The following is a 23,259-nucleotide window of genomic DNA, read 5'->3' as shown; positions in this document are numbered from 1 at the left end:
CAAGCCAGGGCTGGGCTCTTCAGAGTCGAAGGGGAGAGGGCCAGGGATGGGAGGGAGCGAATGTATGATGGATGGCAGCTGTAAGGTGGGGGTGAGTACAAGTAAGGAAATGTCAGCTGGGCTCCAGGGAGCAGAGGGTATCAGTCACTGTCACCGGGACAGCAGAGCAGCGGTGACAAAGCGGTTTAAAAGCCAGCAAAATGATTTTTACCAAGAGAAAATCGCAGTCCTCCCTGCCCCCTGACACCCGCATCATCCGGGCTAATGGAAAGTGGGATTGTACCACGAGAGAAGCAGCGCAGCTCAATGGATAGAGCTTGAGACCGGGAGTCAGAAGGACCTGGGTTCTAATCCCGGTTCCACCACTTGTCAGGTGTGTGACCCTGGGCAAATCGCTCAACTTCTCTGGGCCTCAGTTTCCTTAACTGTTAAATGGGGATACCTGTGCTCTCTCCCACTTACACTGTGAGCCCCGTGTGGGACAGGGACTCTGTCCAACCTAATTAACTTATATCTACCCCAGCACTTAGAAGAGTGTTTGACACATAGTGTTTAAGAAATACCATTAAAAAAAAAAACTGGGTGGCTGAGAAATTCCTGGCTTCTGGGGTCTTCACCCAGTCCCGATCCACTCTGGTTTCTAAAGAACTGAGAAGGGGGTGAGTTTGAGATAGCCAATGGGATTGGAACAACACTCAAAGAGACATGCTGGGGGGGCAGCCCCCCCAACCCCGGGCACCCCACACCCGTCTCCCCTCTTCTTTCCGTCTTTATCTGGGACCAGGCAGGTCCTGTTCCCCAGGGATTCTTTCATTCAATCGTATTTATTAAGGTCTTACTGGGCACCTGAAAAGCCAACTACCTAGCAGGGAAGCTAGAGAACCACAGGTGGTCCTAAAAGCAGCTCTTCCTGCTACTCTGCATTATGTGGGTCATACTTTTTAGGCTTCATCCTACCACAGAAAAAGCCTAAGGCAGCCTAAGCCTCTAAGCAGCATAGCCTAGTGGATAGAACACAGGCTTGGGAGTCAGAAGGATCTGGGTTCTATTCCCAACTCCTCCACTTGTCTGCTGTTTGACCTTGGCCAAGTCACTTAACTTCTCTGGACCTCAGTTCCCTCATCTGTAAAATGGGGATTAAGACCGTGAGCCCCATGTGGCACAGGGACTGTGTGCAATCTCATTACCTTGTATCCACTCCAGCGCTTAGAATAGGGCCTGGCACGTAGTAAATCCTTAACAAATAATATTAAAAATAAAAAAAGACTCAATTAGAGTCTTACTTCCCACCGGAGTGGTAGGATTGGACCCCACACTGCAGGAGTGGCAGAAGCATGATAGCAGGAGGGAAGAGGACAGAAATAGCATGGTGTAGTGGATAGAGCACGGGCCTAGGAGTCAAGGATCTGGGTTCTAATCCCGGCTCCACTACTTGTCTGCTGTGTGACTTTGGGCAAGTCCCTTTGCTTCTCTGGGCCTCAATGACCTCATCTGTAAAATGGGGATTGAGACTGTGAGCCCCACATGGGACAAGGACTGTGTCCAACTCGATTTGCTTGCATCTAGCCCAGCGCTTAGTACGATGCCTGGCACATAGTAAGCGCTTAACAAATACCACAATTATTATTATTATTAGAAGGAGGAGGAGGAGGAACAAAAGAGGTTGCTCAGCCGCTGTCTCCTTCTCTTTTTCTGTGCCACCTTCGCTGCCCCACCTGACATCCCCAGTATGTACCTAGGTACTGGGCAGGAGCTGGAATGACACATTTCTGGTTGTACTGGAAACTTCTCTTAATAGCCCCAGGGCTGGCCATTTCTGTAGAGAATGGTGAAGTCAGGAAGATGCAGCAACCCCAGTGGAGGCGTGAATGAATAGTCCCAGTTCTCTCTCATGCCTTTCAATCAATCAATGGCATTTATTATTAATAATAATAATTGTGGTGTTTGTTAAGCACTTACTATGTGCCAAGCACTGTTCTATGCACTGGGGTAGATACAAGGTAATCAGATTGGATCCAGTTCTTGTCCCTCATGGAGCTCACAGTTTTAATCCCCATTTTACAGATAAGGTAACTGAGGCAAAGAGGAAGTGAAGTGACTTGCCTAAGGTCACACAGCAGACAGGTGGCAGAGCCAGGATTAGAACCCACATCCTCTGACTCCCAGGCCCATGTTCTTTCCACTAGGCCAAGCACTTACTGTGTGCAGAGAACTGGACTAAGCATTGTCCCTCCTCTCTCTCTCTCTTTCAATTTGTCTCCATCCGCTCACTCTCTGCTCTGCCTCTCGTCTCCCCCCTCCCTCCATTTCCTGCTTCTTTGGTCCTGCCTTCTAGAGACTCCATTCCCATCCCACCCTGAACCAGAAAAAAACTGGCCACTTTACCTGAGGTCTCCTTGAACATACCCACCTAATTTACTCCTATGCCATGAGGGGGCTGGGATCCCACAGCCCAGAGAGACTGAGGACTAGAGAGAGGGAGGCTGTGAAGGAGCCAGAGAGACAGAGAGAGATAGACCTAGAGAAAGAGACAATCAGCAAGAAAGAGACATAGAAAGAAGCAAGAAATGGATAGAGAGTCAGAGAGATAGAAAGGGGGCAGAGAGTTGGGGAGAGAGAGAGTGTGTGTGCTTGTGTGTCTATATTCTGGCAGAAAGAAAAATCTGTTCAAAACTCAGTTCTGGCCCGGCCCCATGCTATCCCTCTCTTCTCACAGAGAAACCAGATCTAGAGTTGCCTCCACCCCCACACTCCCCCTTTCACCATCTCCCAGCAAGAGGGGATTTCAGAGAAAATGTGTTCAAGCAAAGCAAGCCACTAATGAAGCTGTCACATATGGACTGGGGCTCTCAGAAGGGTCCTGGTGAGCCTGGGTGGGCTGCGAATGGGGCTTTTGGTCTGCAGGCAGATGGGGTGGTTAGTGGGTCGGTGTGTGTGTATATGTGAGAGAGAGAAAGTTTAAGGTCAGTCAGTACCCAGATGCCTCCAGCTCCAGCCCCACAGTGGCCCATCCAGCTGCAAGCTGTGGCTCTGACCATAGGTGTCAAGAAAGCCCTGGTCCAGGATGGCTATGCAGCAGCAGGGGTTGGAAGCAGCGATGGATCGGAAAAAAGGCAAACCAAGAGACCCTAGGATCCAGGAAATCTGACCAGAAGTCAAATGCACCTGAAAGGGCATTCATTCTGGATTTGGGGAGGGGGCACCCCCAGCGGGGCCCCGTTCACGCCTCGCTGAGCACACCCGAGTGGCTTGCCAAGATTCTCAGTTGCCATGGTGACGGCTGGCGCCTGCAGGCCAGCTCCCTCAGCTTGGCCATCCTCCTGACCTTGGCTGGCTAGGGTCTAGGTGAGCAGAAACCACCCCCTGAGGCAACTGACCATCTTTAGTTAGTTATTGCCCCTTGTCCACCAGCCCTCCCAGCTGGTCCTCTGGCCTGGCAGGAGGCCCCAAGGGCCCCTCCTCTTGGCCCATCTCTCCCTGTCCTCCCTAGGAAGTGGAGCCTGAACTCCACACTAGGCAGCCCATCATGGGGGCTGCTGCTGGGGTCCCAGTTCAGCAAGGGCCAGCAAGAAATGAGTCCTCTCCCTCTTCCACCCCTTCTTTCTCCTTTTCTTCCTTTTCTTCTCCCTCTTTCTCTTCTTTTTCTTAGGAGTAGTAACAATACTTTGTATTTACGTAGCATTTTCCACCAAAGGAATCTAGTGTGCTACCCACATACTAGCGCCCTTTCTGGGAAGAAGATTGGGTCAAAGATCATCCTCCCCATTTTACAGACAGGCCATGGAGGCCCAGAGAGGTTCAATGACACAACCAAGGTCACACAGCATACCAGTGGCCGAACCAGAATTTAGAACCCTAGCTCATCCGACTCCAACCAGATTATACTGCCTGCCCTTCTCCTTCTCTCCATCCCCACTCTCGCTGGGGTGCCTTTCCCTGTCAGGTTGACGAGGTAGCAGATACCACAAAAGAAATCTACCCATCGCCTAACTCAAAACCCAGATCAAAAGCAGTCTGTTGAGAGACAATCTTATAAGAGCAGAGCATCTGTCCTCTTTCCCTTCCTCCTCATATTTGCATGAGGGCAGGGTTTGTCAAAGGCTTCTTTTTGCCCTCCTCACAGCAGGGAGAAGAAGCAAGGGTGATGTCTGAGCTCAGGGGCTGGATCGCAGGTGGCCAGGAAGGAAAGTGAGCTGAGGCAGTCCCGGCAGGTGAATTTTTCAGATGAGTCCCCTATTTCCATGTAAATGTCCTTCACCGTTAACGAAAAGAGAGAGGATTCAGCCCACCGAGGGAGTCGAGTTTCTGTGAGAGCCCTGAGTTACCTTAGTATCCCAGGGCTGGAAAGGATCCAAGGGGTCATCAGATCCATTCCACTGCCCCCAGACTGCAGAAAGCCCAAACCTTCCAGGACGGATGGAGTTTTGATCTGTTTTAACAATCTCCATAATGCATCTCAGTTGCTGCTTCTCTGTTTGCTTTCCCTGGCACTCAGGAAGTTCTTTCATGCCTAACCAGACTCTTTCTTGTTGCATTTTAAGCCCTTTGAGGACTGAGAAGAATGGGTTAGTGTCCTCCTTGAAGAAACCCTTCAGAGATTTAAAGGGATCTATGAGGCTCAGCGGGGGAAATCACAGGGCAGGACTTCACGGAGCTGGGTTGAAGAGCATCAGTGGGGAGTGAATTTATAGAATGGTGGAGGCTGAGGCCCCTCCCTGTAGAGCCTCACCACCAACCAGGGGAAGAATGACCGGTCTCCTCCCAATCACTTAAATGATTGGGTGGGAAAAGGGGAGCTCAGAGACTGGGAATAAGGGGGTCATTTATCCTGTTTTATACTGACCAATCCAGTTTTCAGCTAACCTGACCCCAGTCCACTACAGATGGCCTTATGCCCAGGGGTCTTTATTCTCAATATTTCTACTTCCCTGACTAAGCCCTCATTTCCCCTACCTGACCTCCCCTTTCATTCATTCGATCGTATTTATTGAGCACTTACTAAACTCAAGTATAATTGATCAATTAATGGCATCTATTGAGTGCTTACTGTGCGCAGAGCACTGTACTAAGCATTTGGGGAAGTACACTGCAACAGAGCTGGTAGACACGTTCCCAACCCACAAGGAGCTTACAGTCTATGGGGGAAACAGACACTAAAGTCACTTCCAGCTAGGGGAGATGATGGAGTATAAGGATATGGACATAAGGGCTTTGGGGTTGGGATGAGTATCAGAGTGCTTGAGGGATGCACAGCCAGGTACTCTCCCAAGTGCTTAGTACAGTGCTCCGCACCCAGGAAGCATTCAATAAATATGATTGACTGACTGAATGGCAGAAGGGACAGTGTGGGCCAAGGCTGGTCGATAGGAAAGAGGCACAGCTTTAGAAGGCAGCTGGTCTGGATCAGAGGGGTCAGGCTGAGGGACCATGGGAGATGAGAGCAGACAGGGTGGGACTGGAGGAAAAGGTTTCAGAGGGAACAGGGACTTGGGATTTTGGCCCAAGTCTTGGGCCTCTCGGCTTCCCCTGATTTCACACAGCCACGTCTCCTCTGCACAGCAGAAAGGGAGGACTCAGCTCCAGGGTGGGGTGCACCGCTGCACTGAAATGGGTCCAATTACATCCCTGGCTCGGAACATTAAGACACATTTTATGAGTCAAGCAGCTTCTCTCCCAGAGCGGGGAGAACTTCAAATGGTGAATATTAAGTGTGTTGACAGACTGGCCCCTCAGTGACTCTCAGCTTTAAAGATCCACGTTGCTTTCCCCCCACAGGGAAACAGAGCAGAAAGCTAAAATATTCCTGGCCAGGGGCAGCCTTTCCAGCAAGGCAGAAGAGACTCTTGGAATTTCATATATTTTGAAAGTTGGCTCTGTGGTGGCTTAGGGGAGCCTTAGGTTGGAAAAGCCTGGGAACCGGAATTACAGTCCAGGTGGGAAAGCAAGGAGACCCCAAAACTTTAGCTCAAATGCATTTAAGGGAAGAGCCTGGAACTCCAATGCCATTATTACTAGGTTGGTCCTTTCATGGTGCTATTGATATTCCAGGCTCTAATTGCTAATACAAGCAGTACAGATAATATTGCCAAATGCCAATATTCATTGCTGATAACATTACTTGTCACCAATATAAATATATTATTGTTAGAACTTGGAGATGGTACTACTGCTGGGGATCTCTAGCTGTATGTGCACACGTGGCTGAAAAGACAGATGTGTGGGGAGACTTTCCGATTCTGCTGGGGGGCCCTGGCTTTGGGCACCTGGTCTTAATAAACATTCCCAGGATTCCTGAAACGCTCCAGTTTTCACAAGCCAGGCCCACTACCCCACCCAAACCGAAAGAGGGATCTGCCACGCATATGCAGCCCCGTTCAGCAGGGGCAGCTGTGCCTGATGCCTTCTGGGAACTTGTAACCCCAGTAGCCCAAGCAGCAGAAACAATACACTAACAATTTGGGTTGGGGGCGGGGGGGGTTGTCCAGCCAAAACCCCACAGCACCCTGACCCTTGGAAGCCCTTAATGAAGAGGTAGAGAATTGGATGGGGATTCCACACCTGAACCAAATTTGGCTGAGGTCTTTTGGGCCAGTCTGACTGGAGCCCATGTCCCTGCCCACCCACTCTTTGCCAACCAGGAGAGGCAGACCACGTCCCCAGTAAATGCTGAAGGGAGGCGGTGGGTGGAGGGGCTGGAGACAGAGCCTCACAAGAGTTGTAATGCAGGAATTGAGTCTAGGAGAGGAGAAAGGGGTTCTCCGTTAATCGACTCCCTCTTAGCTGTCTCCTCTCCTCTCCTGTCACTCCCCCACCTCAGGCTCCTCACTCCTCCAAGGCAAAACTCCTAACCATCCCTTGCTCTTAACTCTCAGTCTCTCGTCTCTGAACCACTGCTGATGCTTATCTCCCTGTCTGGGACAGCCTCCCCTTCAGCTTCGCCGAACCCTCTTTCTAAGATTGCTTCTCCCAGGAGGTCTTCTCTAATTACTTCCCCCATCTTCCTGGTGCTAACCCCTTAAGCTCTCACTGTATAGAAGTCCCATGGTCAAGCAGAAAGAGTCCAGGCCTGGGAGACAAGACTTGAGTTCTCATCCCAGCTCTGCCAGTTGCTTGCCTTGTGACAAGTCACTTCATGTCTTGGTGCCTCAGTTTCCTCATCTGTAAAATGGGGGTTGACTCTAATTCCAGCGCCACCACTTTCCTGATTATATACGTAATATACATACATATATTATGAAAGGAGCAGAAGGATGGGGCAGGGCAGTTAGTTACTGGTGATAGCACAGCAGTGCGTGGCGCAGTGGAAAGAGCACGGGCTTTGGAGTCACGGCTCATGAGTTCAAATCCCAGCTCTGCCACTTGTCAGCTGTGTGACTGTGGGCAAGTCACTTAACTTCTCTGTGCCTCAGTTCCCTCATCTGTAAAATGGGGATTAAGACTGTGAGCCCCACGTGGGACAGCCTGATTCCCCTGTGTTTACCCCAGCGCTTAGAACAGTGCTCTGCACATAGTAAGCGCTTAACAAATAGCAACATTATTATTATTATAAAACACCAGGAAGCAGGGTGGCCTAGTGGAAAGGACATGGGCCTGGGAATCGGAAGTCCTGGATTCTATTCCCAGCTCCTCCACTTACCTCCTAGGTGACCTTGGATAAGTCGCTTACCTTCTCTGTGCCTCAGTTTCCTCAGCTGCAAAATGAGGATTCAATACCTGTTCTCCCTTCTACTTAGACTGTGAGTCCCCATTGCCCTGAATGTTTTGTATCTACCTCAGCGTTTACTACAGTGCTTGGCACATGGTAAGCACTTAAATAGCATAATCATTATCATTATTATTATTATTATTATGTGGGACATGGACCATATCAAATAGCATTATTATTATTATTATTATATGGGACATAGACTGTGTCCAACCTCATTATCTTTTATCTATCCCAGCACGTAGTACAGTGCCTGGCATATAATAAGCTCTCAACAAATACCATTTTAAAAAAAAAGTAAAGTGGAATTTGGACATTTCCAGACACAAGGAAGAAGGACAATAGGACATCAACAAGAATAATCCCAAAGCTCCAGGAGGAGAATTGAGAATATGCAGACACCCCTCGGAAATACCCCAGATGACCCAGAGTGACATCAGAGGCCAGGATTCCCACCCTTGGGGCAGAACCAGGGAGGGGCAAAAGGATGTTGAGCTGGTAAAAGAGGGACCAGGAGACAATAATCTCTGCTCTGCCAGTTGGGTTTTGCAAGACAGAGTCCATTGGTCTGTGCACCAGTGTGGAGAGAGCTAGTAAACTGAATTGCTTTGGACCTCTTGCAGTGTCATGTCATTCTTAGGAAATCATAATGGGGTGACTGGCAGATTCTTTCTCTTTTTGCGGGGTTTTCTTACAGGAACCCCAGTATACTGTTGATGGGAGGTGGTTGTCAGCAATACAAGTCGCTTAACTTCCCTGTGCCTCTGGTTCTTCATCTGGAAAATGGGGATTCAATACCTGTTGTCCCTTCTACTTAGACTGTGAGCCCCATTGCCCTGATTGTTTTGTATCTAACTCAGCATTTACTACAGTGCTTGGCACATAGTAAGCACTTTAATAGCATAATTATTATTATCATTATTATTATTAGGGACATGGACCATGTCAAATAGCACTATTATTACTGTTATATTATTATAGTCACAGGACCTCTCCAGTAATAATACCTGTTCTCCCTCCTTCTTAGACTGTGAGCCCCACGTGGGTCAGGGACTGTGTCCAACCTGATAATCTGGAATCAGTCCCAGCGCTTACTACAGAAGTTGGCACATAGTAAGCACTTAACAAATATTATCATTATTGTTGCTATTATTAATGCAAGAGCTGCCCACACTGGAGGGAGCAAGCACAGGGTGAGGGAAGAAATCTCCCTAAGCGCTTCGGCATGCTCCTCAGGGGCTCGCTCAGCCCGAGACACTCAGCAGCGCCAAAGCTCGTCTAATTAAAAAGAAAACAAAAACACACCAAAAAAAGCACATAAGCAAGCACCAGGGCCCAAACGGCTGAATTTCTGCTACAGACGCCACAGTCGCCTCAGGGAAGCCCACGAGAATTGGAAGCCCAGATGGAGAAGACAGGAAGAGGGGTACCTCAGCTCCACATGGTGCTGGCTTGCTTAACCAAGAAGGAAATGGGAGGTAATAGTAATAGTATTAAAAGCCTACTGTATGCAAAGCACCATACTAAGAGATGAGAGAAAATCAGACACCGTCTCTGGCTAGAAGGGGCTGGGATTCGTTGGTAATAAAAGAAGCAGCATGGCCTAGTGAATAGAGCACAGGCCTGGGAGTCAGAAGGACCTGGGTTCTAATACCAGCTCTGCCATTTGTCTGCTGGGAGACCTTGGGCAAGTCATTTCACTTACCTGAGCCTCAGTTCCCTCATCTGTAAAATGGGGATTAAGACTGGGAGTCCCATGAGAGGCAGGGACTGTGTCCAACCTGATTACTTTGTATCGACTCCAGTACTTCAAACAGTGCCTGACACGTAGTAAGTGCTTACCAAATATCATAAAAAATTAATAATAATAACAATTGTGGGTTTTGCTGAGTGCTATGTGCCAAGCACTGTATTAAACACTGGGAGAGATACGTTACATGCAAACCGGACACAGTCACTGTCCAAAAGAAACAGAACCCAAAGTTTTAGGAAGAAAGAACAGGTATTTAGTCGCCATTTTACAGATGAAGAAATCGAGACCTAGAGGAGTTAAGTGATTTGCCCAAGGTCACACCCAGATTGGATCCCACTCCCTCTTAAAGGCCCATGCTCTTTCCATTAGACCATGTTCTCTACGAGCAGGACCAGGCCTGGGCACTTTGGCACGTCAGCCACTCTCCCTCCCATGCCCGCTGCTGCTCAGAACCAAGGTTGGTGGGGGCAGGGGGGATTATAGTCGCATGACCTCTCCAGTGGCTGAGGGCCTGCTCAAGGGTCGCGCCAAAGCAGATGACAAATCAGCCTAAATAGCAGACTTGGGTCGCTCTTGACTGTAGCGTCCCTCCTGGCTCATCAGAGCCTACCCCAAGAGCCCCAAAGTGGCATCGAACCAGGACCATAAAGGCAGGGCGTCAGCTTCAAGCCCAGAGCACCTGGGATCCAGACAAGTCCCTGCAAATCTTCTCCCTCCCAGACTCCTGGCCCAGCAGGGGGAGGGGGCTGAAGGGGAGGGGGTGGTGTGGGGGGAGACAGCTCCAGGCTCCAGCCCTCTAATCAGGAAGGAGTCAGTCAGCTTAAAGAGAGAGGGGTTCTAGCAGTTTGGGCGGCGCTGGCTGGTACTTCAGGGCGGCCACTCATAATGATTTACCAATGAATACTGCAGAGACAGACGATGCCTGCCGGAATCTCATTCCACACGGGGTCAAGAAGATTTCAAACTCCATGCCCTGCTGCGAGGACCCGTGGAGGCTGCTGTCATTAACCCAATCAGCCAACCCCCCTGGCCTGGGTCCTCCTCACTCTCTGTGGACTCTCATTTCCTGGTTTGGGAGCTGCCAGAGTGCTCCTGCCAAGCCCAAATGAAACCTGATTTCATTTCTTCATGTAAAAATTGAGGGTGTTTGGGTTGGGTTGAGTGGGCAGAGGGGACCTTTCCTGTTTTTTGGCTGCTTCTGTGCTCCTCTGCTGGTTCAGGTCCTCGGAGAGTGGCAGCTGGGGTTGGGGTGGGCTCTCTTACTATTAGTGGATCCTCCCTTTCTCTCCCAACTCCCCGGGCTCTTTCCCTAGCCCTGCCAGAAGGGAGGCGCCCAGGCTCTCCCGCACCTACAGAGCCACACCTCCCTCCCTACAGTTATGAGACCCTCCAAGGGGGGCCACAACCGCCACCCCCTATGCAGGGCTGGACCTGCTCCCTTATGGGAATCAGTGTGGCCTAATGGATTGAACACAGGCCTGGGAGTCAGAAGGACCTGGGTTCTAATCAGTTGTCTGCTGTGTGACCTTGGGCAAGTCGCTTAACTTCTCTGTGTCTCAGTTACCTCATCTGAAAAATGGGGATTAAGACTATGAGTTCCATGTGGGACATGGACTGTGTCAAACCTGATTATCTTGTATCTATCTCAGTGCTTAGTACAGTGTCTGGTGCATAGTAAGTGCTTAACAAATATCATAAAAAAAGTCTTCTTTAGGAGAGAGAGCAAGGAGGCAAATAGACAAGAAATTCCCCCCCAAACACACACTCACACACCCCAAGCAGGGTGAGTTTGGACAATCATGAGCACAGAGGGCTTGGCGCCAGACCCTTCAGGGTGCAGGGGAATTAGGATTCCAGAGGGCGCCATCTGTCACGGAGGGGTGATGAGAAAGAAAAGTCTGAGAAGAATAATAATAATGATGTTGGTATTTGTTAAGCGCTTACTATGTGTCGAGCACTGTTCTAAGCGCTGGGGTAGATACAGGGTAATCAGGGTGTCCCACGTGAGGCTCGCAGTCTTAATCCCCATTTTACAGATGAGGCACCGAGAAGTCAAGTGACTTGCCCAAAGTCACACAGCTGACAGGTGGAGGAGCCGGGATTAGAACCCATGACCTCTGACTCCTACTTGCCCCTTCGGAAGAGAGGAACCACACAAGCACTCCCCAGGCAGGAAGTGGAGACGCTCTCACCTTCTTCTGGGCCCAATGGGATGTGGTGGGGAGGAGAAGGGAGCATCCTTGGGTCTAAATTTTCCCTTTGCGTGAAGGAAGTAAGAGAGGGCCCAGCTCCCCAGTTTCCTCGTTCTCCGGACTCCGATGCTCCTGCATGGAACACCTTCTTTACCATCCACCGGACCATATCCTCTCCCTTTGCATCCCAGAGCTGGAGGCCACCCCTGTCAGGAAGCCCTCCCACCCTGGGGGCTTTCTCAGCTCAATCCCGTCGCGACTCACTCTGTCTGTCCACAAGATGAGGATTGGGATTGTCTGCCTGCCTCGCCTCCCCGATTCTCCCAGATCCTGCCCCCGCTTTCCTCCCCAACCCCATCTCTGTAACTTCCCACCACCCAGGTTCTCTCTACGGATCCCTAGGTAACTGACCCCCCGGCCCCTGAAGGTGCCTTGGCCTTGTGGCCTCCGCTCCAGACCGTCAGACCGTCACCTATGACACCTCCGCTGGCTGCCGGGTTCTGAGCCGATCTGATGCTCCTCCCCACGACCCCGACCCACTCCCTTCCCCAGCAGAAACCCCTCAGGGACACAAACCCAGTGAGACAAGAAATGGGGGGGGGGGAGGGGAACAGATTCAGCCTGCCAGACAGAATCCTCTCACCACAAAAATCAAATCAAATCAACCATCTGGCAGCATTTGGGGGAGGTAGAGGACGTACGTTTGATTTCAAAGGATGTCTTTCCATTTCGATTAGTACCGGTGTAACTGGCGAGAGCGGCGGTGGGCATTGCAACAAGAATATGGGATCTGAAGCAAATAAAAAAACCTCGACAGCACCTGGAACAAAGGCACTGGGGCATCCCCAGGGCAGGGACATTATCGTCGTCTCTGCCACCCTCATCGTCTAGGCAATTGGACTAGCTAAATAAGAGCATCAATCCCCCACAAGCATAATTTAATTAGAGGTGGGCACGGCCCAGCTGGCAGCATGCCACCACTTTGGTGGCAGGCGCGGGGGGAAAGTGGCTGGGCTCTCCAAGAGGTACCAGTGCCCCTAGAGTAGCAGCTTAGCCTAGTGGAAAGAGCATGGGACTGGGAGTCAGAGGATTTAGGTTCTAATCCCAGTCCCGCCACTTGCCTGCTGTGTGACCTTGGGAAAGTCACTTCACTGCTCTGTGCCTCAGTTTCCTCATCTGCAAAATGGGGATTCAATACCGTTCTCTCTCCTACTTAGACTGTGAGCCTTATGTGGGACCTGATGATCTTATATCATTCCCAGCACTTAGTACAGTGCTTGGCACATAGTCATCACTTAACAAATACTATTATTATTATTACTATTATTATTGACAAGCAGATCCTTGGTCTCGGCACCATAACGTGGGATGGGCGGGGAAGGGGAGGGATTACCCTGTGGACTAGTGGGTCTGGCATGTCAACGGCAGACAGGAAGCAGCATGGCCTAGTGAAAAGAGCCTGGGCCTGGGTGTCAGAAGGACCTAGGTTCTAATTCCGGCTCCACCGCTTGTCTGCTATGTGACCTTGGGCAAATCACTTAACTTCTCTGTGCCTTAGTTACCTCATCTGTAAAATGGGGATTAAGACTATGAGCTTTATGTGGGACAGGAACTGCATCCAACCTAGTTACCTTGCCTCTACTCCAGTGCTTAGTACAATGCCTGGGACGTAGTAAGCACTTAACAGATACCATTATTATTGGTAGGAGAAGGGGCTAGGAGGGATCGGGGAAATGGGTGGGGGAAATACTCCCAGCAGCAACAGGGGAGTTGCAGAATCATTTGGCTGGATGGCAACCAAGTCAATTTCCTATCTCCAAGATAGGACTGCCCCTAATCTGTCCCCGATATTCCTAAAGGATTGCAAGGAAAAGGAGATTGTCTATCCTCTCTAGGTCTGAGAAGCAGCGTGGCTCAGTGGAAAGAGCACGGGCTTTGGAGTCAGAGGTCATGAGTTCGAATCCCGGCTCTGCCATTTTGTCAGCTGTGTGACTGTGGGCAAGTCACTTAACTTCTCTGGGCCTCAGTTACCTCATCTGTAAAATGGGGATTAAGACTGTGAGCCCATGTGGGACAACCTGATTCCCCTATGTCTACCCCAGCGCTTAGAACAGTGCTCTGCACATAGTAAGCGCTTAACAAATACCAACATCATCATCATCATCATCAGGTCTCTCAGGCCAGCATCCCCAGTCGGGACTTTCAGGGGGTTCTTCCTTGAGTCTAATCTCCATCCCTCCTGCTGCAAGGGAAACCTGTTTTGTCTTCTGGTCTTGGGTGGAGCTGAAGACCTACTGTTTTTTAAAGGGCTGGGGCTGTGGAAGAGTTGGGCAAGGGCAGGTGGGAAACAGAGGATCCTGGGTTCCAGGGTGAAGGGATCCTACATTATAGCCACCCCTGGGAACTTTCCCTGGCCCTCTCGGTCCCTGGGGACAAGCACTTACATTCTGTGCTCAGGTTACTCTCCAGGGTCCAGGATGGGATCTCCAAATCCTCTGCCATAGGCAGCATCCGGTCCTCTGGTCCACTCCCGGCCTCCTCCCCCAGGGCCAAGCCACCGGAATCTGTCACGGGGCCCCGCTCAGCCTCCTCGGGGGATGCCCCTTCTGGCCCGAGGGAATAGCTCCCTTCGTCCGTGGTGGGTTCTTCTGAGCCCTCCTCAGGCAGGGTCTTACCCTCGGGGCCAGTGGGCTCCCCACCCTCCCCGAGTCCTGGCTGCAGGGAGAGCAGGGTCTCAGGTAGCTCTGGCAAAGCCTCACTGGGGCGCAGGGTCTCCTCGCTGCTGCTGAGCAAGCCGTTGGTGGTGGGGTGGGGTGCCGGGAGCCCCAGAGGACTGGGCAACTCTCTTCTGCCTTCCCCTGAGGCATCGTCCATGTCCTGCTCTGGGATGCTGGTCGGGGTTCCCTGGAGAACTCGGCCCCCTGATTCCTCTGGGCCATTTGGGCTCAGAGACTTTGGGGTCCAGGAGTTCAATGGCTCTGGAGCAAGCACGGGTTCTCCCGAGGGGCCACCCTCTTGGGCAGGTAGCCCGGCCAGTGAGTTGGCTTGGGTAGGGTCTGGGGTCGCCCAAAATGACTCTAGAAGGCCTTCGGTTCTGCTTTCTGGCTGGGGTCTCCAGGGGGCCGACTCTGGCTCCAGGGGGTTCCGTGAGGTGAGGTGTCCGGGGCTGGGCTCATCGGGCCCGGACTGCGAGGTGGAACTAGCTGGGGTCTGGCTTTGGACAGCATACGCAGAGGAAGTAGCCACCGTGTGAAAGCCAGGTCCTTCCTCTTCTTCCTCAACCTCTTCCTTCTCCTCCATCTCCACCTCCGCTTCTTCGGTCGCTTCGGTAGCCAGGTAGCCAGGGGTCGTGGAGGGGTCTGCGGTGATCCTGATGGGAGGCAGAGAGTCAAGGTCACCGCCGACTCTGTTCATGGGATGGGAGGCCAGCAGGATGGTGGATGGAGTCTCCTCTTGGGGTACCGAAGCGGTTGTCCCTGCCAGGGCCACCCCGGTACCCTGCCAGGAGGTAGCTCCGGGCACAGTGGTCTCCGTCTCGCTGAGAAGGGAAGGCGGATCGGGGTCTTGGTCTTGTCCAACCTGGCGTGCCTCCTGCCCTCTGTAGGGGGATCCAATTTCAGTGACTGACTCTTCCCGCCTGTCCATTGTGAGGGGCGCTGGAGGGGTGGGAGACTCTTCCCCAATTCTCTCTTGCCCACTTCTGCCCCATCCGGGGTCCTGGGTGCCTGTGGAACTCCAGTTGACATGCTGGGTCTGGGAAGCTGTGGGATCCTCTGGGAAGATAGCAATTTCGCTGGGTTCCCCCTGGGGCTCCTGCAGAGAGGCCCCTGGTGTCATTCTGCTGGGTGGGGTGAAATCTTGAGGAAGGGAGGTCCCTGGGGTAGGAGAGAGTGAGGACAACGGGAAGGGCTTGGGAGCCCGCAGCATGGCCAGGACGGGCACATCCACCTCTTTGCTGACACGGGCCTCCCCAGAGGAGACCTCGGAATCCTCCCCCTGGACCCATTGGCGGGAGCTGCTCTCTGCTCTTCCGGTCAGCACACCACTACTGGTGGGCAACGGGTACCGGGTGGCATATTGGCTAGGAGGGCTGTCTGTCTGTCTTGGTGTCCCAGTGTCCCTCAGGCGCCAGAGGAGCCCACCCCCAGCCTGATCTAGGGTTGCCACTGTCAGAGGAGCATCAGGGCTTAGACTTGCTGCCCAGCTGTCGGTGTTGGCTGATGATGTTGGCTCTTGGGTTGGGACCGGGAAGGCTCTTGGCTCCTGGACACTGGTGACTGGACGCTCTTCGGGCTGCGTCAGTGAGGGCCGGTTGCCTTCTTCAGGAGCCAGGGCTGGATTTCTGATCATTTCTGGGTCTTCTCTCTCCTCGAGGTCAGACACAGAGGTCAGGAGGCTAGGTGGGCTCCCTGATTTCTCGGATCCTGGCACGTCTGCAAGAAGGCACATTTGGCACAATTAGCAGGAAGCCGGAGGGCAATCATGGGAGGAGAACGGGGACCCAGGGAATTGAACCAGTGAGAAGCACTGCGATCTAGTTGAAAGAGCCCGGGCCTGGGAGTCAGAGGACCTGGGTTCTAATCCTGGCTCCACTACTTGCCTGCTGTGGGACCTTGGGCAAGTCGCTTCACTTCCCTGTGCCTTAGTTTCCTCAGTTGCAACATGGGGATTCAATTCCTGTTCTTCTTCCTTCTTAGATTGTGATCCCAATGTGGGACAGGTAAACAGCTGCCCCAAATCTGGGAAGAAGCATGGCCTAATGGAAAGATCATGGGCTTGGGAGTCAGAGGATGTGGGCTCTAATCCTGGCTCTGCCCCTTGCCTGCTATATGACCTTAGGCAAGTCACATTGGAGAAGCAGGGTCGCCTAGTGGATAGAGCACAGGCCTGGGACTCAGAGGGACTCGGGTTCTAATCCTGGCTCTGCCGCTTGTTCTCTGTGTGACCTTGGGCAAGTCACTTCACTTCTCTGGGCCTCGGTTACCTCATCTGTAAAATGGGGATTAAGACTGTAAACCCTGTGTGGGACAGGGACCGTGTCCAACCCAATTTGCTTGTATCCACCTCAATGCTTAGTACAGTGTTTGGTGCACAGTAAACTCTTAACAAATACCACAGTTATCTTCTCTGTGCCTCAGTGTCCTCATCTGTAAAATGGGGATGAAATGCCTGTTCCCCTCCCATTTAGAGTGTGAGCCCCTTGTAGGACAGGGACTGTGTCCATCCTGGTGATCTTGTATCTACCCCAGTGCTTAGTACAGTATTAATAAATGCCATTGATCGATTGAAAGATAAAAAAGAGAACTGAGACAATTCATTCACACCTTCATTAGTGTTGCTGTATCCTCCAAACGTCCATCTTAGATGAGCCATGTGATAACCCTAACTCTAACCTCTATAACCCTAACTATCCCATCTTAGATGGCTCGTCCATGAATTTATCCATAACCTCCTTGAACCTATAGTTATTTTTCGCACTCGTCCATGAATTTATCCATAACCTCCTTGAACCTTTAGTTATTTTTCGCTGAATAACTTCCTGTGGTAACTGCTTCCATACCTGTCTATCTTCTGTGTGAAGAACTGTCTCCTTTTGATCTGAACCTTCCATCTTCAAACTTCAGTGGGTTCCCCCTTATCCCAGGGCTTTGGATTGGGGGAACAATTCCATGTTGGTCCTACCCACAACCTTCATCATGTTGTAAACTTGAACCGTGTCCCCTCTTGGCCTGCATCTTTCCAAACAGAGTCTTGACTTTTCAGGCTATTTTCCTGAAGACCCTCCTCCAATCCCCCGATCTTCTTTCAATCAATCAATCAATCAGTAGTATTTATTGAGCGCTTACTGTGTGCACAACACTGTATTGAGCACTTGGAAGAGTTCAAAATAACCGAGTTGGGAGACACGTTCCCTGCCCACAACGAGCTTACAGTCTTGGGTGCCCTTCGCTATTGCCAGTCTCCACAGCCTAAATTGCAGCAACCAGAGCTGCCCACAGTATTCTAGGGCTTGGATAACCCTTGTCTTTATATATTGTTTTCTCCATTTTTTATTTTGCTTTCCAGTACCTTCCTGGTGGTGCTCAACATTTGGCTGGTCTTTTTGGCTACCACCACCCATTGAACAGATGATTTAAAAGAGCAATCAGCAATGACTCGGAGATCTTTCCTGAGTCATAACTGTTAGTTTAGGAACCATCGTCATGTGGTTGTACTTGGGATTATTTTTCTGCACACACATTACCTCAGCCTTGCTCACGAAGCTTCCCTCCCACTTTCCTACCCACTATTCAGCCCTGAGACCTTCCTGCGGTTTATGACCCTCCGTATGGCATGTCACCCCCCAGAAGAGCTTGGCGTCATCTGTCAAATTGGAGAGTTTATCGGGTACAATGCCCTCTGCCAGATCATTTCTGAAGATGTTAAAGAAAACTGGCTGTGGCGTTCATCCCCACTATTTATACTTCTCCATCCAGGCAAATGATCGTTTATCCCTACTCTCTCTTTTCTCTCTTTTAGTCAGTTTTCTCTCTCTGGCAAAACAATTCCTTCAATCTCATGATTACTCCATGTTTTTCAGCAGTCTTTGGTGTGGAACCTTGTCAGAGATCTTTTCAAAATCTGGTTCCCTTCTCTCTTGCTTCAAAAACTCCAATAGATCGATGGGACTTGATTTCCCCCTACAGAAAGCACTTCTCCTCCAGGAGGGTTTCCTGATTAATCTCTCATCTCCCCACACTATTTCTGCCACCTAAGCACTAAAGTTACCACAATCTTTATACTCTGTTGCTTTCCCGCTACCTGTAATTTATTTCAGAGTCTGTCTTCCTCATTAGATTGTAAATGATAATGATAACTGTGGTATTTGTTAAGCACTTACAATGTGCCGGGCACTGTACTAAAATGTTGGGGTGGACACCAGATAATCGGGTTGGAAACAGTTCCTGTCTCATGTGGGGCTCACAATCTCAATCCCCATTTTACAGATGAGGTAAATGAGGCGCAGGAAGCAAAATGACTTGCCCAAGGTCACGTGGTAGACAAGTGGCAGAGCTGGGATTAGAACCCAGGTCCTTCTGAATCCCAGGCCTGTGCTTTATCCACTATGCCATGCTACTTCTGTAAACCCTTTGAGGCCAAGAACCATGTCTACTCATTTAACTGTAATCCCCCAAGTGCTTAGAATAGTGCTCTCCCCAAACTAGGTGCTCAATAAATGCTACTGATTGATAGATTGATATTGGCCCCTCCCCAGCAGATTGCTTTTCTTTGCTCCTGCTCCTAAACTTATTTATAGATTCTACTAAGTTGCCATATATAGAAGTGAGCCTCACCAGTTTATAATTACCAGGATCACTTCAAATACCCTTATAAATGGGAGTTACATTAGCAATTCACCAGTTCTCCATTAGAGTGGCCTGATCAATCCATCAGTGGTATTTATTGAGCACTTACTGTGTGCAGGACATTGTTCTAAGTGCTTGGGAGGGCACAATGCAACAGAGTTAGTAGACACGTTCCCTGCCCACAGTGAGCTTGCAGTCTAGTGGAAAGAGCACATGACTCGGAGTCAGGAGACCTGAGTTCTAATCCCAGTTCCACTGCCTGTGAGCTGTATGACCTTGGGTAAGACATTTAACTTCTCTGTGCTTCAATTTCCTCACCTGTATAAGGGGGATTAAACATCTGAACTCCTTTCCCTTGGACTGTGAGTCCTGTGTGGGACAGGGCCTGTGACGGATCTGATCACTCTGTATCTACAGCTTTTGGCACACAAACGCTTAACCAATATTATAATCATTAGTATTATTATTATTATTAGAGTGCTACTTAATAATGATAATGTTGGTATTTGCTAAGTGCTTACTATGCGCAGAGCACTGTTCTAAGCGCTGGGGGAAGATATAGGGTCATCAGGTTGTCCCATGTGAGGCTCACAGTCTGAATCCCCATTTTACAGATGAGGTCACCGAGGCCCAGAGAAGTAAAGTGACTTGCCCAAGGTCACACAGCCGAGTGGCAGAGGTGGAATTTGAACCCATGACCTCTGACTCCCAAGCCCGGGCTCTTTCCACTGAGCCACGCTGCTGTAATGCTAGGTTACTGACTCTTGCCAAGAGTTCCTTCAGAACTTCCGATGGATGCCATCTAGTCTAGTCTAAATTAGACCGTTTAAATTAGACCGTTTAGACTGTGAGTCCATTATTGGGCAGGGATTGTCTCTATCTGTTGCCAAATTGTACACTCCAAGAGCTTAGAGCAGTGCTCTGCACATAGTAAGCACTCAATAAATATTATTGAATGAATGAATGAATCTAGTCCAGTGATTTGTTTCCATCTAATTTCTCAATATCATTAGCTAACACAATTCGACTCCATTCTGCTGACCTGTCAGGTAAACAAAACAGTTTGGGGGTGAGAATCTCTCTTCTTCCTTAGTAATGACCAAACTGAAGAATTAATTGAGTTCCCTGCTATCTCCTTTTCATCCCTGAGTGCGGTTTTTACCCCACCGTGGTCATGGGGCCCTACTCATTCACTAACCTGCTTCCTACTTTTGATATATTTTAAAGATCTCTTATATTTAGCTTTGGCATTTCATGCAAGATGCTCTTCCAACTCTTTTTTGGCCCGCCAAATTTTCTGTTTGCAACCCAACTGCCACTTTTTATGGGTTTTCCGTTCTCACTTGGGAGAGCCTTCTGCTTTTTAAAGAATGACTTTTTCATCTGGTGACCTCTTTTCCTCTGCCAGCTAGCCATGCAGGGTCTTTGTTTAGCCTTCTGGTTCTCTGTGGCTTTTTCTAATAACTTTTTTTTTATTTCTTCTATGGTATCTGTTTAGGACTTACTATGTGCCAGGTACTTTACACTAAGCACTGGGGTAGATACAAGCTAATCAGGTTGGACTTACTCCATGCCCCACATGGAGCTCACAGTCTTAATCCCCATTTTACAGATGAGGTTACTGAGGCACAGAGAAGTTAAATGAATTGCCCAAGGTCACACAGGAGGCAAGGGGCAGAGTCAGAATTAGGACCCAGATCCTTCTGACTCCCAGACCCGTGCTCTGTCCATTAGGCCATACTGCTTCTCCATTTGGATCTGCAGCTCTCTGCCGAATTATGTCTCTGTTTCTAGCTCTTCCACTCATGAGGTTCAGCCACCCCTAGTCTAGTAGATCACTTAGATTTCTTTTTATCCCTTCCTGCTTCTAAAGTCCACATTTTCTTTCTACTTTCTAAATTAAATGTTCTCCTATTCATTTTTTTGAAGCCTCCTTTCCCTGGAGAAATGTTAAATGTTACTGAGTTGTAGCCACTTTTATCAATAGGTTTAAAGCAGGTAAATTCAGTTAAGCAGTGCATAACAGGTTACTAGAGGGAAAATTCGAGATGTTGGATGGTCCAGGCATACAGCCGACATCCGGTTCCTCCAAGCATCTTGCAGCCATGGAGACAGAATCCTGGGCTGGATGGATCACCGATCCAGACCAGGATGTTCTTTTGACCAGTGAGAGAAAAATCAAGAGATAAACAGGCAGACAAAAGAAAGTAAAATAGAAAGGAAGGGAGAAAAAGAGGCAGAAAGAAAGGGCCCGAGAAAGGATGCTTGCACCAGGGAAATAAACGCAGAGACAGAGGATTTTAAATGTAAAAGAGTATTATTTTCCTTTTTCAGCATCATCCTCCATTGGACTTGGGTGGCTGTGAAGTTGGTGGGGGGAGGGGGAAGGGTCCAACGGAAAGCACGCGGGAGGCTTGCACAGTGCCAGCCCTGAGTTGGGAGGTGAGGGTGTTGATTTTTGAGAGACTGGCCTGTGTCGAAGTTGGGGACAAGTAGGGCCCCAGCTTTAGTCCCACAATCCTTTGCATCCAAGGGGCCTAAGAGAACAAGAAGGCCTGGCTCATGGGCTTTAAGGAATCCCAGCCAATCCCAGCACTGAAGAGTTGCCATGGAGACTGCCTTCTCCTGGCAAGGGAAGTGTGTAAGGGGAAGAGACGAAGAAAAGCAGGGAGGGAGTCTAGTGAGGAGGGACAGGTCCTGAAGGTGCCCTTGATTTTCTGAAAGCCTCCAGCAGAAGAAAGCAGTCCTTGGCCCCCGAGGGGTCAGGAGATCAGGACACTTGGGTTCCTTTCCGGTCTAACTAGAATCAGGGCTTTAATAAGAGCATTTCTCAGTCCCCTCTGCCTTCTGACTGGGTGACCACTATCTCCGACCCTGGAAGAGAGAGCCCTGTCTCCACCTCTGGGATCCCACGGCCTCCCGCCTAACTGGCTTCCCTCTGACTCCCAGCCAGACCACTCCCCAAGTCCAAGTTTCACTGCTTTGTGTGGGATGTAAGGTGAGGTTGGGGAGAAAGGCCCCTGCTCCCCGCCCTCATCAGCATTTGGCAAGTATGCCCAGGAGATGGGTGCTTCCAGGTCTGGGCTGGAGGCTGTGGGAGTCAGGCAAATGTGGTCGGAGAGAGAGAGTATCGTGCGGACATCAATTTCCAACTCCACCTGAGTGCTCCTCCTCTTCACAGGCCACCTGCTCCCAACAGCTGCTTTCCAGATTGGAGTCTCTCCTCAGCTTTCTGCCTAGGCTCCCCTAGCCCCTCAGCCATCCCCATCTCTCCCCCTCCTCCTCCAGGCCTTCCCCCTCCCTTTTGGTGCCCTCCATGTTCTCCCTTCTTCAAATTATTCTCTCTTTGCACCTTGAACACTCCCTCCTCCTGTCTATAATAACAGTTTCCCTTCAGACTAATGGCAGGATCAGCCTGCAGGGAAGAAAGGGAGAAAGGACTTTGGCAGAAATCCAGGTATGCAATTCCAGAGCCAATTGTCTTAACATCAATACAGCTGGAGTTTCCACAGGATCGCCCCCCTTCCATTTCCGGCACTGTTCCAGGGCTCACCTGAACCTGGTCACCCACACGAACTAGTGTTCTCCTGGGAGAGAGGGGAAGTGGGGGGGTAGGGGTGACAGTGTACAGCCCTTGTCCCTCTGAATCTCCTTAACTGCCCTATTCCTTTGCCTTAAAGTCCATTAAATACCTTCCTGAACTGCTGACTTTAAGACAAAAGACCCCAGAATGAGTAACCAAAGGGTTTGGTGGAGAATTTTAAGCAGCGAGGCAGAGGGCTCTCTCTGTGAGCTGGTTGGAATGAAATCCCACCCGAGGCAGAGGGATGGAGTATATGACCTCTCAAGGCCCCTCCCAGACCTTGAGTTCACTGATTCTGTGACAGCAGCCTCTCCCATTAGCTCCCTAACAAACCACTGTCCTGGAAAAAAAAACCAACAACCCACTGAAAATTCCTTTGTCTCTTTCCGTTCAATCAAAAGTAACAAAATTGACTCCCTGGCCTGGTTTCCATGGTGATGGAACTTAACCTCCCATTTACTCCCTGCCTGGTCTTGGGGTCAGTTTGCAGGTTGGGCTGGATAGGGAAGAGAGGGGAAAGAGCAAAAGTGACGGGGGAAACGAAGTGGGAGGGAGGGGGCCGAGTCCCAGCAGCCGGAGAGCCTCTGGCTCCGGCTGAGGGATGGGAGAGACGTTGCCAGAGCTCAGGGCTGGGAGTGCTGACAGCTCCCTCTTTCCTTGAGTGCTCAGCTGACGGGCTG

The 23,259-nt window shown here is 50.3% G+C and overlaps 1 protein-coding gene across 4 annotated transcripts in view; it reads right to left on the bottom strand.

Moving 5' to 3' along the window:
- Positions 1 to 23,259, bottom strand: part of NCAN (neurocan) — a 95,224-nt gene that overhangs the window by 31,377 nt on the left and 40,588 nt on the right. For all 4 annotated transcript variants that reach the window (XM_029051710.2, XM_029051708.1, XM_029051712.2 and 1 more), the window contains one exon: positions 14,095 to 16,083. In XM_029051710.2, the coding sequence (XP_028907543.1) occupies positions 14,095 to 16,083 (1,989 nt within the window). The remainder of the gene's footprint in view (positions 1 to 14,094; positions 16,084 to 23,259) is intronic.

This window comes from Ornithorhynchus anatinus, chromosome X1 (assembly GCF_004115215.2).
Source record: "Ornithorhynchus anatinus isolate Pmale09 chromosome X1, mOrnAna1.pri.v4, whole genome shotgun sequence".
Classification (NCBI taxonomy): Eukaryota; Metazoa; Chordata; class Mammalia; order Monotremata; family Ornithorhynchidae; genus Ornithorhynchus; species Ornithorhynchus anatinus.
Note: the sequence above shows the minus strand (reverse complement) of the source record. Positions and strands in the feature narration are given on the sequence as shown.